Below are 23,655 nucleotides of genomic sequence, written 5' to 3' on the forward strand. Positions count from 1 at the left end.
TTTTTTTGGGTGTTTTCATAGAGGTTCGGTTTCCCCCAGGCACACGATGTACAGTTTCAATTTGAAACAAGCTATCCAGTTACACAAGCTTGTAAACAGTTACCAATTGAAACTAATTCTTAAATTTTTAACCTTATCCAATTAAAAAAAATTTTTTTTCCATACAAGTGTTAAAATACTCTAATTGCAAACAAACTTTAAAAAAATATCACTGTTAAACAAAATGAAACTTCGTGTTTAATATTCGTATTTTAATTGCAGTATCGAATTTTTCAGAATTGAAATTAAACGCGAGAATTTTGAAAATGTAGCGGGATATCAACAAAAATTATAATTTATCAAAACTTAATTTAAGAACGGAAGATATTCTTTCGGAAACAAAAACAATTTCAAAGAATAGGTGGCGTATGAGATACTCTATCTAATGACACTCTCCTCAAATTGGTTACCGAATTTGAATGGACTTGCTCAGTAGAAGACGTCGAAACAAAGATGGGTTGAAAACAAGACGCTTAAGAATGAAATTTCTTCGAAGAAGTTTTTTCTTAGAAAAGTTCAAAGGACTTCAACTTCTTAAACTATGCATATTTATTCAATCAAACAATTAAAAAATCACTGAATCTCTGTAAAAGTAAATAAAAATGAAATTCTTTGACATTTCTTAGAAATTTTTTTTCTTGACTTGTTTAAAGTAGTATAGGGAAGTAAGAAATTATTTTTTATTGATTTTTACCTAATAAAAAAAGAAGAGTGAGTACTTAAAAACCGGTAAGTTTTAATTCAAATTAACATTTTTGTTTAAAAGTTCTTAAACGTCGTTTTAGTAACCGTACCTTCAGGTTATTTAATAAATCTAATAAAGAAGTTAATTGACATTAAAGTCTTTTTTATACTTTGTGGTAGCATCTTAAGGTTAAAACTCACTGCTCATTTTTAGAGATTTTAAGTTGAAGTTATTTTTACTTCAGATTTTTTTTAACCACTCTTTCGAGCAGGTTGACAGGATATAGAAACTGTTGAAAACGAATTAAAAACCCGCATCTTTTTTCTTTTTTTGACCATTTCTCTAAATATTTAAAAACTTCAAAAAATGAGGGTGTCCTAAACTTTATGTGGCTGTATCTTTTGAGCGTCAAAATATATTTTGATAAAATTTGAAACCTAATTACAATTTATGATTGATTTCAAGATAAAGAATTTTTTTTTTTTCAAAAAATAATTTCTTTCAATCAGGGGGATGCAGGGGTCATTTTTCAAGGGTATTTCTACTCTTGTTTGCAAATCACTTGGTTTGTGCCTGAAATTGAAGTTAATTTTATTTAATGACTAATTACAAAATGATCTAATATCAAACTAATGGCATAAACACGATAATTAGAAAAATTATTCTCAATAAATTACGTCAATTGTCTGATAATTTGTTTAAATTAAACAATTTGTTAGAGTATTGATTTATAAAATTTAAAAAATCTAATAGGGAAAATACTAAATAAAAACGTTTTTGTACAAAATGAGTCTGCAAAAAGCAAGATCTCATTCAAAAAATAGGAGATGGATATGTTTCTGTTGTGTCAATAAAGAAAAAAAATGTCTATCTTTGGAGAAGAATGGTTCATTGATTCATCTGATCAAAGACTTTGTGGACCCTGGATTCAGTCTGAGTCTAAGTTCTCATCCGTCAGGAATATGCGGAAGTTGCAAGACAAACTTATATTTAAGACAGAAAGGTAAAGCTATCAGTAAAGCTGTTGAAACATCCTGAATAAATGATCGTGATCAAGTTAAAAAGTTTGGAAGAATTAAACAAAAAGATGGCAACTGCAATTGAGCTATTTGCTGCCTAGGGCAATGTACTAAAAGTAGTAGCACACTTAATCTTTCTGAATTCACTTAAATAGAATCTGAAAAGATTACATTCGAAAAAAGAAATTCATTTTGCTCAGAATGCTGTCAAATTGTTGGTCCTGGTATTCGACATCCTTGCAGCAAAAAAAAAACTATTCAAAATCTTCACGACTTAATTACTTCAAAGAGTAAAAATATCGCTGACAGAGTTGTTTCTTGTACGCTAAAAAATATATCTGTTGTTGATGATTGTAAAGAAATAAAGCTTGCAACAGGAGGAAAAGCACTTCCTCTTAAAGTATACAGAGACCGATCACCTATAAGGCATATAAGAAGTGAAACAATCATGAACTTGAAGATAAACCATGATCTTCCAAATTGTGTAGTGTTAGGAATAATGAAGGAGATCAGAAAAGATGTTGGACAATCTGGAATACAGGAGAACACCTATTCTGAAGTTAAGAACAGGTCACGCTTCTTGAATAGGTTTTACGATGTAATAAAATGCCAGCTTAAGATCGGTAAAAACTTTTTTGAAAAAGATATTGTTTATTGTACTGATCTATCTGATTTATCTATGGCAGTTACGAGCAGTTTGTTCCTTCAGAAAAATGGATATTTTTAATTATGTTGTACGCGTTGGTATTGATGGAGGGCAGGGATCTCTAAAAATTGTTATGAACGTGTTTAACCCATCAGTATTAGATTTTCAACCAAGAAACCAGAAGTACACCGGGGTCAATAAAGTGATTATCTTAGGCATAGTTCGAAACGTAGAAGAGAATCATCACAATCTGAAAACACTTTTCCAACTCCTTCAACTCAATCAATTGAAGTTTACCTTGACTTCTGACCTCAAATTGATCAACATCATCATTGGATAATCAGTAAGTATCTTATCACATTTATATTTTATATTTTAAGTAAGCAATACCTATAAGTTATTTTCTATAATCAAGGGTCACAGTGGAAAATACTCGTGTTGCTATTGTGATGGACCGATGGATGAAAAAGGAGTTCAAAGGACTTTCGGATCACCAGCAGATAAATTCAAAAAATACCAATTTGATAACAAACCTCGTATACTGATGCAATATTATAAGAATGTTACTTATCCATGTCTGTTGGATGAGAAATTGACTGAAGAAATTATCAACATAATTCCACCACCTGAATATCATACTTATAAACACAATATTAGTAAAATTGTTGATCTCCTCTTCACTGATAAAAATCTGAAGGAGTTTCTTAAAAAGAAAACGGTAATCAGGCATGGCTATAATGGTGGTGGTTTTGATGGACCTAACTGTGCCAAAGTTTTAAGATCATTGGACGAAATGACACTTTATTCTCCAACTGAATATCAGGAATGTATTGAAACCATGAGCAGGTTTAAATGAGGTATTTCATTGCTTTTTAAATTTTTTTAAACACTTCTAGAACGTTTTTAATTCAGTTAGTACAGATAGGGGACTATTGACCAACCAGTCTAAATAAAATTAGGAGACTCGAATATAATAATACTATCATTTTCAGCAAGTTAATAATTGGTTAAATTTTCTTTGATTTAGTAGCTGAATGCTGTTTTGGGATGAAACTCAATATATCCTACAAAGAAAAAATAGACAAGTTTGTGGAGTCCATGCTTCACTTAACACGGTTATCATGAAATCCAATATTGCCCACCTAGCTGACCCAAGAATGCCACTTATATGGGGTGATAGTGTACACATCCCAGGGTCACCTGGTGCAAATTTTAAAATCTTTTAGGTACGTCTGCGGGAAAAAAGTGACTTTGAAGTTACAAAAATGGAAAAAATTTACCTTCTTTTTGACATAGCAAAACCGCTATAAACTCCATACTATTAATCATAGACCAATAAAATTTGGTGGCAATGTAGCCTATGCCAATACCAAGATTTGGGTAAAAGTTTATCCCAATCCCTGCAGTATAACAAAAGTTATGGTAGTTTTAGTGTTGATTTTTTGTTGATTTTTTCACTTCCAGTGCAAAACTTTACTAATTACTGCCTATTACAAGCCCCCAGGCCATAATGTGGCTAACACATGTGCTCTAGTTGAATATACCAACAATATTGTAAAATAAGGATTTTGATGTTCTTACCAAAACTTTTGGTTTCGGGGGTCAAAACTGTTGTTCTTGAATGAGCCCTATTTACACCATATGGACCTTTTTCTATATAAAACCTTATATGACAGTACTATTAGTGCCCCATAAGCATTCTTTTAACTAAACTACTACCTTAGAAGTTAGTTGAGACATTTTAACACATTTTTTGATGAAAATTGTAAAAAAACCTTGACATTTTTTACTCTAGTAAAATTGCGCTTATTCTACACATGGATTTAGCCCTGAGGATTTGTGAGCAAAGCAAAGAAATGTGTTGAAAACCTTTTGCATGTGATTTTTAACTGGTCAACATGTATTGTGTGTTGAAAAACCCATTTCATACATAAAATCACCTAAAAATGCCTAGAATTTCCTTTGTGTTTTGTTTTCAAAATCATTATCAAATGTACAAGTTGTAAAGTTCAATAAATTTACACTAACAGTGAATTAATTTCTAAAGTTTATTCAACTCTATTCTTTTCTTGTGATATCTTCACGCTCTTTAACTTATTTGACATGACATTTAAAGCACTGGTCAGCTAACTATTCTCAAAATGAACATTTTTTCTACTCTATCATAAGATATGCTTAAATTCAGATTCAAAGTATTAAGTGTTTTAATTTTAGTCTTGGTCCATTTTTGCTTTTACAATGATTAGAAAAATAAAAGGGTTTTGCATAAGAAGAATTAACAATATCAACCCATCATCACTTGAATAAGTGATGATGGGTTGATATACATGATTGATTTGATTTTTGCTTTGATTTTGTACGCTGTGACGTACATATAGTAAAAACTTAAAATCACAAAAAAACTTTGTTTTTGTAGCACTGAAATGAAACGTTTGCAGAACATCCAAAATTATTAAACCTTTCACTTGAAAATTGTTGTTTGTGGTAAATTATTTTGTTTTTCATTTTTTATAATATACAAATTGTTAGGCTGAAGTAATTGGATTGATTTAGGTAAATATGTAGCTCTACATATAGCAATATGTTATTTATTTGAAGTACACCTACCTCAATGTGACGTATAAGTTAATGTATTAAATTCACATTATCAAAGATGGCAGGATTCTAAAGATTATCATTATCTTGAACTCCAATCAAAATAAATCCAGGCATCTCTTATGATGACATTACAGAGAATCCTATAGTAATGTTAATAATGACATAGCATTGCCAGAATTCTTAATGTTTGTCTATCATATTCTTCAATTTGATATTATAGCTCAATTTGTTTAGGTACACAGCTACAATCCACTGACTCTTTAAGATGCCAAATCAGGCAAGAAACCATGAGCAGAACAGAAAGTGTGTCTGCATGCTCTGCCTTCAAAAATGTGGCCGACAGATGACTGCTTTTCAGGCTGAACGAGTTTGTTGTATTTACCAGACAAATCTTGATGGGTGTGACTCTTGTGTGCCTCAAGGTCTTTGTGAATCATGCAGAACTGCCTTAAGACGAAAAGAGGAAGGAAAGGATGTTGCTTTGCCAAAGTTGTTTGATTTCAAATCTATCCGAGTCAGAGCTAAAACACGCAGTCATGTGTGTGACTGCTTGATTTGCAAAATTGGACAGTCTAGGTTCCCAGAAAAAGCTGAACCTAATGAAAAAATGAAAGTGAATCAAATACCAGCTGTGAGATGCAGTACCTGCCTCAGCCCATTAGGTAAGGGATTACCACATCATTGTTTTCAGTTAAAGTTCAGGGAAAATATTCAAAAATTGGCTTAATTAGATCCCAAAGCTGCAGAACAGATAGCATCCAATGTGATTGAAAATAAGGTAGCATCTCCAAAAGCCACAATTCGTTTTGCAAAAGCATCTGGGGGTCATCCACTCCCTGTTACTCCAGGTACAATGTCAGCAAAAATTAGTTATAATATTATAACTTTGTAAGTGATTAATTATAAAATGATTGTTTTTGTAATTTTTGTTTGCTGGAGGTAATAAATGCAAATTTTCTATAGGGTCAAGTGCAACAAGATCACATTCTGCCACATCAACATTGACAACCCAAGACCTCATCAATGTACAAATTAACACTGGCCTCTCCAACAATGGGATCAAAAAATTAGTGAAAACTGTTCATCAGTCATCAGACAAGAAGATGGTTGAGCCCATTTTTTATACCAATTTTCAAATGGCTGGTCAACAAATGAAGGAGTTTTTTACTTTTACAGACTTAAAAACCACAGATTCCAAAGGTTGTGACACAACCTATGTTGTTGTTCATTGCAAAGATTTGTCTGTTCTGGTTAGTCAAGTCATTCAATCTAGAAAAACTTCAGGTGGCTACTTTGTCAAATTAGGCATTGATGTAGGCAAAGGTTTCCTCAAGTTTTGTGTCAGTGTTGTTGCGAGTTCCACAGAACAAGATAAATCGAACTCACCACCTAAAAATCGACTTTTGAGTTCCAGAGCGGCAAAAGCAACAAGTGTGAAAAGACAATTCTTGTAGCAGTCTCTGAAGATTTGCCAGAAACTCATTCTAATATTCAAAAGGTCTGATCACTCATCAATGCAGATGCTCTGAAGTTGATTATTGCATGTGACATGAAATTTCCCAACATTATTTGTGGACTTCAAACACACTCAAGCATGCACCCTTGTTGTTGGTGTGATATTAACTCAAAGAACCTTGCTTGCAGAGGCAGTTTAAGAACACTTGGTTCAGTCAAAAGAAATCTCAAGTCTTTTGAAAAATCGGGTGGAGTGTTGGCCAAGGCCAAAATGTTTTGCAATGTTGTTCACAAGTCAATTATCAATGGACCTAAAGATACACTGATTCTAGACATCATTCCACCAATGGAGTTACACCTTCTTTTGGGCACAGTCAATCAGCCCTTCAAAATTCTCAAAACTGTGTGGTCTGATGCTGAAAAGTGGCCAGCCATGCTTCACATTCAACAAAGCCCGTATCATGGCGATGAAGGCAATGAATGCAGAAAATTGTTGAAAAATATTGATGTTTTACAAGATCTTGCTCAAAAAACTTCCAACACCCAAATTCTTGCTGTCATTGAAGCTTTCAAAAAGTTTAATTTGGTTGTGAATTTATGCTTTGGAAATATCCTAGAAAAGGATTTTTCTGTCAAGATTGATCAATTTAAAGCTGCATATTTGGCAATCCAACTTGGAAGCATCACACCCAAAATCCACACAGTATTCCATCACATCAAGGACTTTGTACACATAAAACAATTGTCCTTCGGACAATTCAGTGAACAGGCTGTTGAGACTGCACATCAAGATTTTCACCAGCATTGGTCAAGATACAAAAGAGATAAAACCCACCCTGAATACAAAGGAAGGCTGTTCAGTTGTGTTGTGGATTTGAATAGTAAACACCTTTAGAAAATAATGAAAAGTTTTCATCCGTTCAGCTTCATTTTAATGGATTAATTTTACTTGTTAAAAGAGAATTTAAGCTCATAAGTAACTCATTATAATGAATTATGGTTAATTTCAAATAAAATATTTTAAACTTGTCCCAACCTTATGACAAAGTTTAGTGCGGTTTGAGAATAGTAAGCTGACCAGTGCTTTAAATGTCATGTCAAATAAGTTAAAGAGCGTGAAGATATCACAAGAAAAGAATAGAGTTGAATAAACTTTAGAAATTAATTCACTGTTAGTGTAAATTTATTGAACTTTACAACTTGTACATTTGATAATGATTTTGAAAACAAAACACAAAGGAAATTCTAGGCATTTTTAGGTGATTTTATGTATGAAATGGGTTTTTCAACACACAATACATGTTGACCAGTTAAAAATCACATGCAAAAGGTTTTCAACACATTTCTTTGCTTTGCTCACAAATCCTCAGGGCTAAATCCATGTGTAGAATAAGCGCAATTTTACTAGAGTAAAAAATGTCAAGGTTTTTTTACAATTTTCATCAAAAAATGTGTTAAAATGTCTCAACTAACTTCTAAGGTAGTAGTTTAGTTAAAAGAATGCTTATGGGGCACTAATAGTACTGTCATATAAGGTTTTATATAGAAAAAGGTCCATATGGTGTAAATAGGGCTCATTCAAGAACAACAGTTTTGACCCCCGAAACCAAAAGTTTTGGTAAGAACATCAAAATCCTTATTTTACAATATTGTTGGTATATTCAACTAGAGCACATGTGTTAGCCACATTATGGCCTGGGGGCTTGTAATAGGCAGTAATTAGTAAAGTTTTGCACTGGAAGTGAAAAAATCAACAAAAAATCAACACTAAAACTACCATAACTTTTGTTATACTGCAGGGATTGGGATAAACTTTTACCCAAATCTTGGTATTGGCATAGGCTACATTGCCACCAAATTTTATTGGTCTATGATTAATAGTATGGAGTTTATAGCGGTTTTGCTATGTCAAAAAGAAGGTAAATTTTTTCCATTTTTGTAACTTCAAAGTCACTTTTTTCCCGCAGACGTACCTAAAAGATTTTAAAATTTGCACCAGGTGACCCTGGGATGTGTACACTATCACCCCATATAAGTGGCATTCTTGGGTCAGCTAGGTGGGCAATATTGGATTTCATGATAACCGTGTTAAAAATATATGTTCATGATGTTTTTGCAATGAAGATTTCACTTGGATGGAAGTTTCACATTATCAGGTTCCATCTCAAGGAGTACCTCGTTAGGCAGAAAATCCCGCTCGGTATTACATCAGAACAAACATCTGAAGCAGTGCATAAAAACTTAAACAAGACATTGAAAAGGTTCGTTGTGTCTGAGAAAAACATCCATCACGGTGAAAAGCTAAGAGCTATGGTTGTTAAATACAGTTCAACGAGATTGTAAGAAGATTTTTCAAGTATTCATTTAGATTGAAAAAATACCTATTTCTTTTTCATTTTTGTAAGATATTACTAATTTTAAAATGCTGTTTGTGGCATTTTATTTGTCTAATTTTGTATTCGGAGATTTATTCATGTTTTGTGTGTGTCAACTATTATTTTGCTAATATTCATGAAAATGATAATTTTTTTGCTAAAAATCACGGCAGTCGTATCACAGGGGCAGGAATACCCTTAAAAAATGACCCCTGCATCCCCCTGATTGAAAGAAATTATTTTTTGAAAAAAAAAAATTCTTTATCTTGAAATCAATCATAAATTGTAATTAGGTTTCAAATTTTATCAAAATATATTTTGACGCTCAAAAGATACAGCCACATAAAGTTTAGGACACCCTCATTTTTTGAAGTTTTTAAATATTTAGAAAAGTGGTCAAAAAAAAGAAAAAAGATGCGGTTTTTAATTCGCTTTCAACGGTTTCTATTTCCTGTCAACCTGCTCGAAAGAGTGGTAAAAAAAAAAATCTGAAGTAAAAATAACTTCAACTTAAAATCTCTAAAAATGAGCAGTGATCTGAGTTTCAATTATTTTTAGTTTTAACGAATTTAATAACTGAATTAATTTATATTAGTTCGGAGATACTGTAATAAAAACAGCAATTATTGGTTTGGTTTTTATACAGAAAAATTGCCATAGTAAATTATTTTCAACAAGAATATCTGACTCTTATTATTTGTGACTGATTTGTCTCTTATTATTTGGATGAAGTGTAACTTACAATAAAGTTTGCCATTTTTTGTGTGTGTTGATTTTTTCTATTAAAAAACGTCATTACTGGTGGTAATTATTAAAACAGAAAAGAACTTGTTTAACTGTAAATGAACTCAAGGTCTAACAAGCCTGCTTAGCTACTGACTCTAAGCAGTGAATAGATATTGCTTTCTATTAAACTCATTTTCTCAGTTTTTTTATCTAAATAAATGAATGTTAATGAGAGATATTTCACTGTTGATGGCGGGATTAACCTCTTGAGTAAGCTTTAATAGCATCATGACTAGCTGCTAAATCAAGCGAGCCCAACTTTTTTCTGCAAGAAGGATTTTCTAGAACATTTATTCTTTTTTCTTCAGCTGTAATACAAACGTGTTTATCAGCAAAAGACATCACTATTTTGCAGCAGTTTTTTGCTGACAGAAGGAGAAAATTCGTAAATTGCGAAAACGACGTTTCTATATACTCAACGCCGTTAATGCATGTTTTCAAACTTTTTTGTCTTGTTTGTTCTCGGTGATAACAAACATATTCTTTTTCCGGTCTGCAACATTTGTTTATAAACAATATGATATGTTAAGTTTTAAAACTTAACATACCTTTTGCGATGGAGTAAGAAAATATGTATACATATTTTCTACAAAAAAACAAAATATATATATATATATATTCAACAAAATATTGTGTTTCTTTTGTTAGCTATGCATAGCTAACAAAAGAATTTTACACGTTTACATTAATCTATGGTAATTTAAAGACCGGAATTTTAGTTAAATAGTTTTATGGCATTATAAAATAGGGGTATATCATATCACAGTAATGTTTAAATTTTGAGCTTAGACTTTTAAATAAATCTTAAGAGGTGTAACTTTAAAAGTCTAACAAGTCGTATGTCAATTTGTGTGTTCTTCACACACATATTAATAAAAACTTTCATAAAAAATGGAAAAAACAGATTTTAAACTTGAAATAACTAATTTTTTTCGACCTTTAATATGTTTGCAGACATATGACTGGTTAGAAATAAAACATATAACTTAAAACTTGTTTGAAAAACTTGTTTTCTCAATTTAATGTTTTATCTTCATTGAGAGCAGCACCATTTTATACCAAAATATGGTTCATCAACTATAAAGCAAAATTTTATATCTAAACTTGAGTAATTTAAAAAAAAATTTACTTTGTTTGATTTTAGACAAACTAAAGCGCTAGTAGAAAAAAAAAATTAAAAAAAAAATTATTTGGGCTAAAAAAATACAGTGAAACATAACCTTTTTATAAAAACGCAAAATTCGTATATTTTCCAGAACATGCATTAACGGCGTTGAGTAGGTGTGTAGGTTTTTGTCTTGAATGCTCTTTAACCAATCTTTTATGTTCTATATGTTTTTCCTATACTTTGAATTCTAAGTGCTTCTGATATTAAAGTTTATTTTGTCTAAAACAAGTTTTGCTAAATTTTTCTTAATTTTTTTCAAAACTCTTTTCTTTTGCAGGATTTACTAGCCGTACGCTAAAGTTGTTTGCAAAGTTCTTCAGTCAGCCAATGAATGGCAATGTCTAATAAGAAATTTTTGTATTTCATTTTATTTGTATTTACAGAATTGCAAATGACAAACGAATTGAATAATGCGCAATTTATGAGATACATCGCTAATCTTTTCGTCCATTTTGTAGTCTTTCGTAGTATTGAATAATACGCCAAGTATTGATCGGCCCGATCTACGCCTTTCATGAATCAATTAAGGCATTAGGTAATTGCTTTCCCAAAGCCCGTGTTTACAAGTTTCTCGGTCTCCATCGCCATTTAGTACGAAACGACTTTTGTCGTCTCCCGGCCTCCACTATCAACTAGTACGCAGACGTGTTTACACGTCTCCCGGTCACAATTTGTTAAGATACTTATACTTAAAAGACACTATTTTACAAGAATAAAAACATGACGTCTTCTTGTCTTTTGAAGCTAACAATTTTTATGAACTTAAAAATGTATGCTTTAAAAATGTTTCTTAAAAATGTTTACAGAGTATTCTACATGTGGTATATGAAGCTACTACAGTGCTGTTAAACCCTAAGCAAACATTGAGTAATTTAGTGACTACTTTCAAAAGTCCACGTGAGACACGCTCAGAGATTATCAGTTTAGCAATAAATAACCCTAAAAAATGCGTAACATTAGGTGTTATAGCCTTCATTGTTGGTTTATCATTGTTGCATAGTGCATTTGCTATCAACCCTATTTTGTTCGGAGCTTGTATCGCCACACAAATAATCGTTGTATCAAACGCAGTTGGTAATGTTGTGAAAGGGAAGAAAAACTTAGATGAAGATATTAAAATGAAAAAGCCAAATTCGCTGCATTAAAAGTTAAAATTGAAGAAGAGGGGTGCGAGATGCGAGCACTCCTTTTCTTCAATTGGTATCACTTTACGATCTTCTTCACCGAAGGCTAAGATCAACATAGGCACTTATAGAAAAAGAATATCAGATACAAGAACTAGAGCAACAAGCAACAGCACATAGAAAAAAGTACATTGGTATGTTGGAACCTTATAATTGCAAGGAATATGAAAGCAGCTTACAAAACAGTTGCCAAGTATTTGAGGGTGAATAAGAGAAAACTTGAATTATATTAAATAAAGCCCATGAAAAATCTAAGAGAGTTCAGGTACATATCATGAAAGCTTAAGTAAGACATAACGCAACTTTGGAACTTAATGAAAAGGCGAAAACACACAAATTACAAGTTGGTTGGACTCGCAGTTTCAGTACATTTAAATGAAACTTTTGCATTATATGTTCTTGAAAGTAACTTTTTATGCGCAACCATTTATCCTAATAAATACTCAAGCAAAGTTCCTTAAGCAAAAAAAAAAAAAAGTATGGTAAAAATGGACCGACATCCACAAAATATTTTGATACAAAACTTTTACAAAAACCTATACCTATATCCTTAAAATCTTTAAAAGATTGCTATTTACTAAGGCATATATATATATATATATATATATACAAAACGACTTTTGTCGTCTCCCGGCCTCCACTATCAATTAGTACGCGAACGTGTTTACACGTCTCCCGGTCACAATGTGTTAAGATACTTATACTTTAAAGACACTATTTTACAAGAATAAAAAGCATGACGTCTTCTTGTCTTTTGAAGGATATTATTTATATATTTTATATGGATAAGCAAGTTTTAGTAGGAAACTTAGTAGGATTAGCAAGTTTTAGTTTACTTAAACTTGCTAATCCTACAAAGTGACAAAAGAGTTTTGAAATAACCCTACAAAGTTTCCTACTAAAACTTACTAATCCTACTAAAATCCAAGTAAATACTCGTCAGGAACTTACTAAGTTTTAGTAGGAAACTTACTAAGTACTTAACAGGATTAGGCGGGTTTTTTTCTCGGGTTGTAACTTGTAAAGTTAGAAACGTAAAAGAGATATTGTCATACTTAAATTTTGAATTAGCAAAAGTGTTCTAATACAAACTTTTCTATGAATCAAAATGCAAAGTTAGTATCCCTGTGGTGAATGTGGGTTCTGAAATAAATCTGCCTACGGCAGATAAAAAATGGCAGGGGGCGCGGATGACTGAGCAATCCTTTTCAATAGCTTATATAAAGTATCCCCACGAATCAACAGTTTTATGCTCAGTTTTCTTATTCTCAAAAAGTGGCTTCATTTTCAATCGTTTCTAATAAAACTCTGTTACCCAAAAAGATTTTAAACATGCTAATGAAGTAAAGATTCTTATCAACAAAGACAAGAATTCAATGTAAAACTTTGTCCACTCACGAAGCCTAAGCTCATGATTGGCCTATTTTATTAGCACTCAGACAGTTTTCTTAGAACTCAGAAAAAATAATTCTCGTCTCACCTTTATTTACATCGGCGCATGGGTATGGGGGATTTTTTAACTGTTTGATTGAATAAACAAACACATGTGAAGAATGCAAACTGCTTTGTACTATTTTTAGAAATACTTTTCAGAAATTTCAAATTTTCATTTTGAAGTTGAATAAGAATTTGTAATTCGATTTTTTATGGGAAAAAAGAAGAGCAGCGAGCATCCAAAAATTGGTAAGTTTTGATTGTTTCAAAATCGTGTTTTTTTTTAATTTAAAGTTATCTAAAACTATTTTAATGACTAAAGCCTTATATTAGTTAGTAAGTGCATAAAAGAAATTATAGCATAAAGTTAACTAATAGCTGCATTAAAAAATTACAGCCATGAATTATCAAAAGCATTAATGAACTTAGAACATTAAATTAATTAATAAGTGAATTAGAATCCTCCTTACAAAAGGTTGAAAATATATGGGTTTCAAGAACTTTGTGTTTTAACAAATATCAAGTTTTCTGTGTTCTGAGAAAATGAAATAAAACTAGCCACCATTGGTTAGGTTTTCATTTTTACCAACATTTGCAGATGTATTACCCGCCTTAAATAAACTTTACGAAAATGTCCGCGCCAAATTTCAGGCTAAAGGCTAGCCCTAATGCGGCGAAAAAAAAACACACGCTTTACTACTCATCCTGTATAACTAGTAAAACGTGGTTGTTTTTTTAAACTAGTAATATTTAATAGTCAAACATTGTTTATGTAATAATATTTATATAAATCATCATTACATGATATCTTTAGTTATAAAAGTTATTTCTAAGTTTTTCGCTTTTTTTGTTGAGGATCTTCGTTTTCACTGTCGTCTTCATTTTCTTCATTGTCTTCGTTTTTACTCTCTTCCTCAATCGAAACTTCAAGTGTCTTTTTCTTGCAGCGCCGCAGGCAATCACCAGAGTGATCTCTGGCATTATTAAAAAACCGTGCTACTTTCAATTCTATCTCTTTAGACGTGGTGGCAGGGAATAAGTAAAGAATTGAAGCAATAACTATTTAAATACTTATAAAAGAAGAGAAAAAATATGTAAATAATTATTAATTTAAATCTATAATTATATAATCAATTACTATAGCTACATCTAATTATATGTATTCACATGTATTAGAGATTTTATTGTTTGATATAGTCCCATTGACAATAAAATTTCATATTTGTATAATTTTTCACAGTAGATGTATATTACACTAACTTTTGAGCTGATTTTCCAGGCTATCAAAAAACCTCTGCTTCACATATGTTCCAGGCCTATTGATCTTCTGCTGTAAGTCATGCACCAGAAATTTCTTAAGCACCCATGAAATGTGCTCATAGACAGTCAACCCTCCTTCACACTTCATTTTGTTAACTAAAAAAAGAAAAGTTAAGAACTTAAATAAAATCATTCATACTATATTCCCTTGCCATGGGTAAAACATCAAGGCTATATAATCATAAATTGATAAAAACTTACCATATTTGAGTGTTTTTCAATCTCAGAACATTGCTGCAGAGAAATAAAGATAGGTTTTTGCATATGACAAACATTCTGATCAACAGGATCACTAGCAACACGTGCCTCTAATCTTCCCTGTCGCTGCTCAAGATTGGTCAAATTAGAATGGACTGTATTCAGTTCACGAAGAATATACGCACTCATAAGAAACTGTCCTGTTATAATAATCACAATAATCATTATACTAGCTAAGATGTAATACTACTGCCATTCATTTTATATTATATTCCAAAAATTTTTTATTAAATAACTGCTTAGTCCTAGTAATACAAAACATTCAAACCTTTATAGTAAATGGTTCAACTTTAAGCCAGCTGTAAACACCAAGCATACTATTATGCATACGCGGTAAACTTGAATTAGAGGAATCACAGGGACTTAACTAAAATGACAACAAATATTATTTTCAATAGTTATGTAACTTACACAATTTACTACTACCCCTTGAAAAAAGTCTTTTTAGCAGTTTTGTACCATTATAAAACTAATACTTAGCTAATATAAAAGTATATTTCTAATTTAATTTGATAAGTAATGCATGCTAGTACATATTTTATATGTACTCCTAGGGCCATATTTACTCCTACATATGGACCCTGAGATTCATATCAAATTTCATCATTATTTATATCCAAAGGTTTTAGAGCATGGTGGCCTTACATACCCAAATATAAATATTATTACTATAAATGCAGTTAAGACTAGGAGAAAACCTATACATGAACAATAATTAGTTTACAGCATACAGTTGACTGAATATCTGACAGCGGAAACTTATAAGTAATCATTAAGCTTGAAACCTATAAGAAATCATTAAAAAATTCTCAATCAAACTTTTGTGTACCAAAAATAAATAACTAGATCCCAATTTTCAAAAACTTACAATTTTGGATGGGTGATATAGGTAGTTGAAAATTGGGAACCTTTAAAAAAAAAAAAAAAAAAAAAGAAAAAATGTAGCAGCAAAACACATTCATATAAGAACAAATAAATCATCTCATCACAACAAACAGCAGAAAAATAACTTTTACTTACATCAGATAAATTAAGAGATGTTCTCATGTAATCCGACTAGAATTAAATAAAAATGATATTATTAAATTATATTTACTTTAATGATCAAATTTAGCAACTGATAACATACAATTATGTATGAACAAAATCACATTAAAGAATTTTGATAATGTTAGTAACTTACATGTGGGAGTGGAGACTGAGACATTCGAACTTTCACTAAAACTCAAACGGAAATATAACAGCTTTATGTGAGGAGATGAAAAATGACACTTGGATTCTTCTTTACTTTCATAACTTTCTCTTAATGGAACTTCACCTGAAAAAAAAAAAATTTTTTTTAAATAGGCCTTTGAGCACTGTAAGGTACAGCAATGTATGAGTTTGTTCAATTAGTTTGACTAAGTACACTTATTAAAAAAAACTGACAGCAATCTTTTTTGTAGTGCATATTTAGTGAGTAATAGTGTCAAAAATTAATAATTTAGATTAAACAAAGGAAATCCTAATTTACATTTATTGCTTTCATGCTCCATTTAGTCATATAATCCTGCCGCATCATCAGAATTTGTAGGCGCACTTCTATCAAAGTTACCTTCACCAACTTTAACATTCTCCTCTTCTATAGCAGGCTCAACCTGCGTCATATAACTTGAAGATTCTCCTAAAATAAATTTAATTGACCAAAAATTTTTAAAAAAAGTTACAAAAATTTAAATAAAAAAAAAGCAGCCAGATACTTGTCTGACAGTCCGTAAATAGGATGAGATAAAACACACAAAATAGTATAATTACTTTATAACATTACCTTAGTACTTTAAAACTATCAAGATTATTAGCTACCTATTTATATTGTTGTATTACCTTTTAATCTTGAAACAAAAATATCAAGTTGATTACGACATTTTCTTCTTTCAATTCTTGAAGCCATTTTTAATTTATACAATAAATATTTTGATGCTATTATAGGATCATAACTTTATTGTATTTAATTAATCATTAAAAATAGGTCAAATAAAAAATGGGCACTGCTGAAGTTTCTCCCCACCCCCCCACCCCCCACCCCTTTTTTTTTTATTTATTTACTTTTTTTTTATGATTGATTATGATAAATAATTTTATGCTGATTTAGAAAAATATAAAAACATAGACCTGAAAATCAATGGAAAGTGCTCTAATTCGAAGTCAAAGTTTTTAAAAATCCTACTAAAAACCCTAATATTCGCCATTTTTTAAAAACGCTTCCATTTTGAACGAGCTGGTTTCCATCAGCCTTAGGATTATCATTTTAAAGTATTATAACGAAAGTGTTATAACGAAATGAAATTAATGGAGCACGGTGCATATGAATTTACTCTAAGACCTTGCAAAACATCCCTAGAATATTTTTTTTTTATTAATATCAGAAAACATTTCCTCATTCAATAAATGTAAACGAAAACATTTTTTAGTGGGGGCCTAGGGAGAAATCACATATTTTAGGGGAGTGCCCAGGAATTTTGTTGTTCAAGATAGGTAACTAAGAGGCGTGGGGCATACTCAAATTTCTAGTATGTTGATACTGGTGTGGAATGAGGATGACTTGCAAAAAACTAGGGTATTTGGAGCCAAACCAACCCCGCCCCGCCCCCTAATTGCCCCCCCTTCCTAGAACTACGTCTCCTTTAATCGTAAAAAAATTTTTTTTGTTTTATCATAAGCTAGATCAAAATTTCATCAAAAAATCTCTTTTCGTTTAAGACTTATAACCATGCAAAGCTTAAAGTTACCCCAAAATATTTTTTTTTGATATAATTTGAAATCTGTTGATGAATTTTGATCTTTTTTTTAATATAAAGCAAGCAAAAAATTGAAAAGTGTTTTTAGGAACCATACCCTAGAGGAGGGGTTTCAGGGGTCGAGAAAGGTTTGCTACAATTATTTACTACGGTAAAAAAAAAAAAATTCTAGTCTTTATGGTTAGGTTATGATTGATATTTTACATTTCAAAGTCATACAAAAGTCATTAAGGTCAAAGTCATTACATTTCATAGTCATCAAAGATTGTCCATAAGAGGTTTAGTATTTTACTTTTTACAAACAATATTCCTGAAAATAGAGAGCTGTTTTAAAAGTGCTTGTAGTTGTAAGCAACAACCGCGCTTTTTAGCGCCTCTATATAGTTTGGGCTGTGCTCTTCCAACTTTTCGCCAAAACTGATTGAAATCCTAATGAATGGATTTGAGAGCTTGTTCGGTCCAGTAACCTTTCATGTCGATGAATTTGATAACATGCTGCTCAACTATGTGTATCTTCAAAGGAATTGTAGCCCTTAAATATCTATAGCTCGTAGAGAACTCCTCTATATCTTTGACATATGTGGAGCTAAATGATTTTCCAAAACAACCATGGACTATTTTTACAAAATCTCTAAGTACCTTAACATATTTGATAGCGGAAACTCCAAGACTAGACTCTTGAAAAAACAGGGGATTAACAACATTTCACCATCAACATGCACCATCAGCCATCCACTGGTCTTACAATCTACACAAAGATTCTATAGTACAGTGATCAGCTTTTTGAAAGTCAGGAGATGACGTCATGCATTACGGACAAGGGTGCTCTGATGTTGCAGTTTGTTTTTCAACCATTTGAAGCAAATCCTTTAGATCTTCAGATATTGTGTAATCAAAAGATAAAATATTTAGCATATCCAAAATTAACCACATGCTATAGTATTTTTCGTTCAATGAAGGCAAAATGACCAATATAATAGTTTTATGGACGCTTGAATCTTTAAAATCTTTGCATGCGTATCCGTCACACTTGCTCAGTTTTTCTGGAATTTTATTATTTTTTAACTCCAGTTTTAGGGTTATTTACAGTGTAACTTTAAGGAATCCTAGCCTTAAAGTTACACTGTCAATAACCCTAAAATCCCTCCATCTACACATAATTTGATATCATTTGTTCCTTGACTTCTGTGATGAAGTACCATCGCTACAAGCTCTTCAATGTCATTGCAATACACAATAGTAGTATCTTTTTCGACAAACAAACCTCCATAAAAAATCAAAATGAATGATACAAATTGCAATCTAGCTATATAAATATTTTTTTTTTGGTAATAGTTTACTTACCTCTTCGCTTTCATTTAATTCTAATAGCAATAGGAGTTTATCCCAATTGAATAATTTTCCAATCATTTCGTTGTTCTCAATCAGTTTAATATTGAAACCAGATTCCACACTTTTCCGTCCTGCCTCACTTCTCAGAAATCGTGCAACTTCAATCCTGTTGCGATTACTTAAAAATCATAATGAAGTGATTACAAAAATTGGTTTTAAACTCATAACAAGTTTATTTTTAAAAGTATTTTTTAGCAACAAAAACTTACCTGGAATGTAGTTTTAATTGAAGTTTGTTCAATTTATCTACAGAAAAGAAAGGTTTCTTAACCTCAGTCATTCCGAAAAAGACAGTGAGCTGCTTCGGACCAAAAGTTTTCAAAGCTGAGGTGTTCCCTGAGTCATTTGTGCTGAAATCTTTGTTAGATTTGGACAAAACTTTTCCTTGCGTTGTTGGGGATGTTGATTTTGTAAAGGCAGTCAAATCCTTTTTTCTTTCTTATTTCGTACAGGGACGTGGAATTTCTTCTCCCACTTGGGCATAGCAATCTTGAAAAATTAGTACTTCTGAGGGTTTATTTGAAACGTCTTCAGCGTCTTGATAAACAAGTTTTCCCGACACACATTCAACCATAGGGGCCAATATTTTTTCCATTTTTGATTCGCGCCCATTTTCACAAATAAAACAATCACATTTTCTCCCTCTAGTAACTCTGGTATTCCGGCCTAAATTTTTATAGCATATGTAAATTTTTATAGCATATGTATAACTAAAACAGCAAAACTGCATTTTAACTGAAGTAAATTAAACAGCAATAAAGTTATAATTACCGTCATAACACGGTCGCATATTGAAGTAAGGATCAGTCCCTGCAAGCCTTTTTCTACATTTTGAGCAAAGCATGGTAGGAAGGTCGGGTTATCCGCTGAATAATTTTTCCAGAATATAGTTTTGATAAGGTTTGAGTAGTCATTTTTCTTTTTATTTAGATTTAAATAAGTTTTTTTAGCATTATTTATTGGTCTTAAATCCTTGCCTTTCCTGAAGCAGCAAATGCAAAATTTTTTAACAAAATCACCATGTTTTTTTTGCATGTCTAGGCATTTTAAATGAATGCTTCGATTAAAAACCTCTGTTATGGATTGATAATATTGGCATGATATATCGGTCATATCATTCAAATGTAATGGCTATAAACATGCTTTAAGTGCGTATGTCAACGCGTGTAAGGAGTTATTATGCTTTAGATAAAAGTACAAAAAAAGGATTTTTTTAATTTTACACAGTTTTATTAAAAAAATGTTGGAATGATCGAGACTCTCAAAAAAGAGTCTTTTCGAGATCATATGCAATTTAATCTGGGTTTTTTTTTTTCTTTTTAAGTTGCGCAATTTAGTATTTATTTTTTGAGATATTCTTCACAAGCAAACAATAAAATGAATATGGAAAACTAACCGAATGACGCCTCGATGGTTTTTTAGAAAAAAGTCAGAATGATCATTTTTATTTCTATCATAACGAAAAATGTTGATGAGTTTTAGTGAAATTCAATTACTTTTTAAAAAGGGGCCCAGAAGTTAAAAATACTTCTTTTAAAGAGGGACATACGATTTTATTGAAGATTTTCCCACACACAATTTCAATTAAAAATTAAAAGACTTCTCTAAAGCTACTATTTTACCTAAAAGCAGCTGAGTATTTTGGGGTGGGATTATCTAGACTGTCTAAATAGCTATATACAAAAGTTACATTCAAAAGTTAACTAGCGCCAGCTTGCTGTTATTTGTGTCAGTCTTTAGCGGCGATACAATCATTCCGATACTTCTCTAACTTTTTGATGCTGCCCTAGTAGAGCGATTTATCTTAATAGTAATGTCTCAGCTAACACAAAACGTTCGAGTACGTTCGAAGAACAGTAAAAACGTTCTTCGAACGTGCCCGAAGAACGGTAGAAATGTTCTTCGAACGTGCCCGACCGTTTCTAACGTTCTACGAACGTTTCTTGAACGTATTGCGTTAGCTCGGGTATATCTAAGAAAAATATGTTCATTAACTTTTTACTTATAAACTAAGTATTCAGCTTTCCTTTAGATTTGAAATAAATTCTAAGCTGCAGCAGTTACCAATAATGCAATCAGCCATAAAACCGGAAATCGAGGTAGTTCAGCAAATTGAAAATGCAATTTTGGACGCAGATGCCCATTTAAAAGCAAAAGTAAAATACGAAGACATCATTGTCGTTCTAGGTACTACAAAGTCTGGTAAGAGCACGATCATTAACTTTTTAATTGGTAACAGGCTAGTAGCTGTCAAACAGAAGTTTGGAAAAATATTTCTTGTGAAAAAGGAAGGTCAAACCCTTGGTCCGGAGATTGGAATTGAGTCAACTTCTCAGACAACATTGCCGACTAAGTGGGTTGTAGAAAACCAAAGCTGTATAAATGGATTAATTTTGTGGGACGCACCAGGTTTTAGCGACTCTAGAGGGGAAATCCAAGATATTACGAACTCTTTTTATATCAAGACTTTGTTGAGAGGAGTTAAATCCGCAAAAATTGTTTTAGTTACTGACTTCTCAGACTTATATAATGACAACGTGTCTTCGTTCGTAAGTTTGCTTGAATCCGTCACGCGCATATTCAACGAGAATATATCGTCAGCGTTTCAAAGTCTTGTACTTATTTTTAACAAAACTCCGTCTGACTGCGATGGAGATACTGTTAACATCGAATTTTTATGCGAGCTTCTAACAGAGAAAATTTTGAAATCTGCAAGTAATGTTGACAAGAACTGTAGGTCCATTGTAAGTAGTCTAATCGAATGTCCAGAACGTATCGGTGTTTTTAGAAGAGCAGTGTTAGATTTGGGCGTTGAAAGACTTAATGCTGGTATTGAAGATGCAATCAAGAGTGCCACACCTTTGCTTAATGAGTTTCTGCGTAACGTTTCCCCAAGCGTGTCGGAGAAGTCGCAGACATTTTTGTTACGGCAGAAGCTTCTTCTAGCTGGCATGTCTGATATTGACGTGCTTTTGAATGGTTTAGAGGAAAAGTACAGAAACATTTCTCGTTGTTTTGAAAATGAAGTTGCGAGCGCAGATAAGGAAACACTTGAGCTAGTTAAAAACGAGATACAGAGAAAACTTGGGGGGATCCAAACAATTGTCGCAAACGAAGGAGAAACGCTTACGCAAATGTTAGTAAAACTGCAAGTCATCGACAAAGAAGGAGCTGGAAAAGCAATAGCCGTGCTCAACTTAATGAACAAAGCAACCATTATTCAACATATCGATGACATACTAAAACTAAAGGAAAGCGAGGAGTTTCGCTTGAAAATAGAAAAAATTGCAGTGGTTGTCATAAAAAATCTAGAAAGCGTGCTCATCAAAATCACTGAGAAACAAGGAGAAATAAATGAGCAGGAAGCAGCTTTACGCGTTGCTGCAATAGAAGATGAATTTAATAGAAAATTTTCTACATATCAAAAAACAATTGACAAGTTAAAGAGTGAAAACGAGGATAAGATTAAAAATGATTTAGAGAAGCTAGGAGCATTTGCTCATTTGGGAATGGCTATTGATAAAGCTTTTCATAATAAATTTCAAAATGCTTCTGAGGTTCCCGAAGAGATTTTTTCATCGTCACAATTAATGAGGTCCTGCGTTGTACAATCCGTAGCTGACGTTAGTTATGCCAACCCTCTGCTCAATGACGTAGTCTTTTTGCAAGCGTTTGTCAAATCCTATGGTGCAGCTTCTACATCTCGTTTGGTTGAGCTAACTAACGCTATAACTAGTATCGGTGGTGACGATGAAGTGCAAGCTATCATGTCTTCAGAAAAAGGGCTCGAAATATGCTTTGATTTAATCACACAAGGCGATGATTAACGGCTCAACTGCTTACATCAACTCACATTAAAGAAAAACTTTTTTCGTATTATGGTACTTTTTTTTTATTGATGTTTTCGATAATCTTTACAGATGCAGAGACTTTTTTTTATTGATTTTGTATTTTGACTTTTGATTCTTGTTTTGATGCATTTTCGACGCATGTTTTCCAATTTTAAGTTTTTTTTATATTGTTTTTTGCTATGCTTTTGATTCTTTTATTTTTTGTGTTATTGACATTTTTTATTACCGCACTAGTGGTTTCTTTTTTAAATGCGTTTTAATGCTTTTTTGAGAATTCAAGATTCTATGTCGATCCATTGTTGGTGCTTTTTGATGTTTCTGTTACTCTTCGTTATAGTTTATTGATATTAAATAAAAATTTGAATTTTTGTTTGATTGTAGTTAAATGTTAACTTGATTAATCTCTTTTGACAAAGTTTGTCAGCTTCATTCTTCACTAATTCATGTTTTTTGTAATCAGTCAAAATTAAGCATGAAAAGGAAATAAAAAAAGACGGTGCTAGACTGCGAAGAGGCTTATTAACCCGCTTTGTTAAATATGGGCGTTCTTAGTCAAGCGCTTTTATAAAGAATTTTTAAGTTTCGTAAAAGTTTTTCGTAAAAGAGTTTCGAAAAAGCTTTTTTGTACGTGATTTATAAGATTTTGTTCGAAATTTCCACATGCCAGG

General features: G+C 31.9%; 1 protein-coding gene across 2 annotated transcripts; it reads left to right on the plus strand.

The window, feature by feature from the left end:
• Positions 1 to 12,914: 12,914 nt before the first annotated feature.
• LOC149880347 (uncharacterized) lies at positions 12,915 to 23,404 on the plus strand. Of its 2 annotated transcripts, none has more exons than XM_090070888.1 (2): positions 12,915 to 13,638; positions 21,169 to 23,404. In XM_090070888.1, the coding sequence occupies exon 2, from the start codon at positions 21,206 to 21,208 to the stop codon at positions 22,961 to 22,963; it is 1,758 nt and encodes a 585-aa protein (XP_089927014.1). In that variant the 5' UTR covers positions 12,915 to 13,638; positions 21,169 to 21,205; the 3' UTR covers positions 22,964 to 23,404. The 2 variants fall into 2 exon arrangements, with proteins under 2 accessions (XP_089927014.1, XP_089927015.1); XM_090070889.1 differs by having other exon boundaries at positions 13,086 to 13,638; positions 21,158 to 23,404.
• Positions 23,405 to 23,655: the final 251 nt, after the last annotated feature.

This window comes from Hydra viridissima, unplaced genomic scaffold (genome assembly GCF_058129835.1).
Source record: "Hydra viridissima isolate aposymbiotic clone 2 unplaced genomic scaffold, HvirCarnegie_v1 scaffold_13, whole genome shotgun sequence".
In the NCBI taxonomy this organism is placed as follows: Eukaryota; Metazoa; Cnidaria; class Hydrozoa; order Anthoathecata; family Hydridae; genus Hydra; species Hydra viridissima.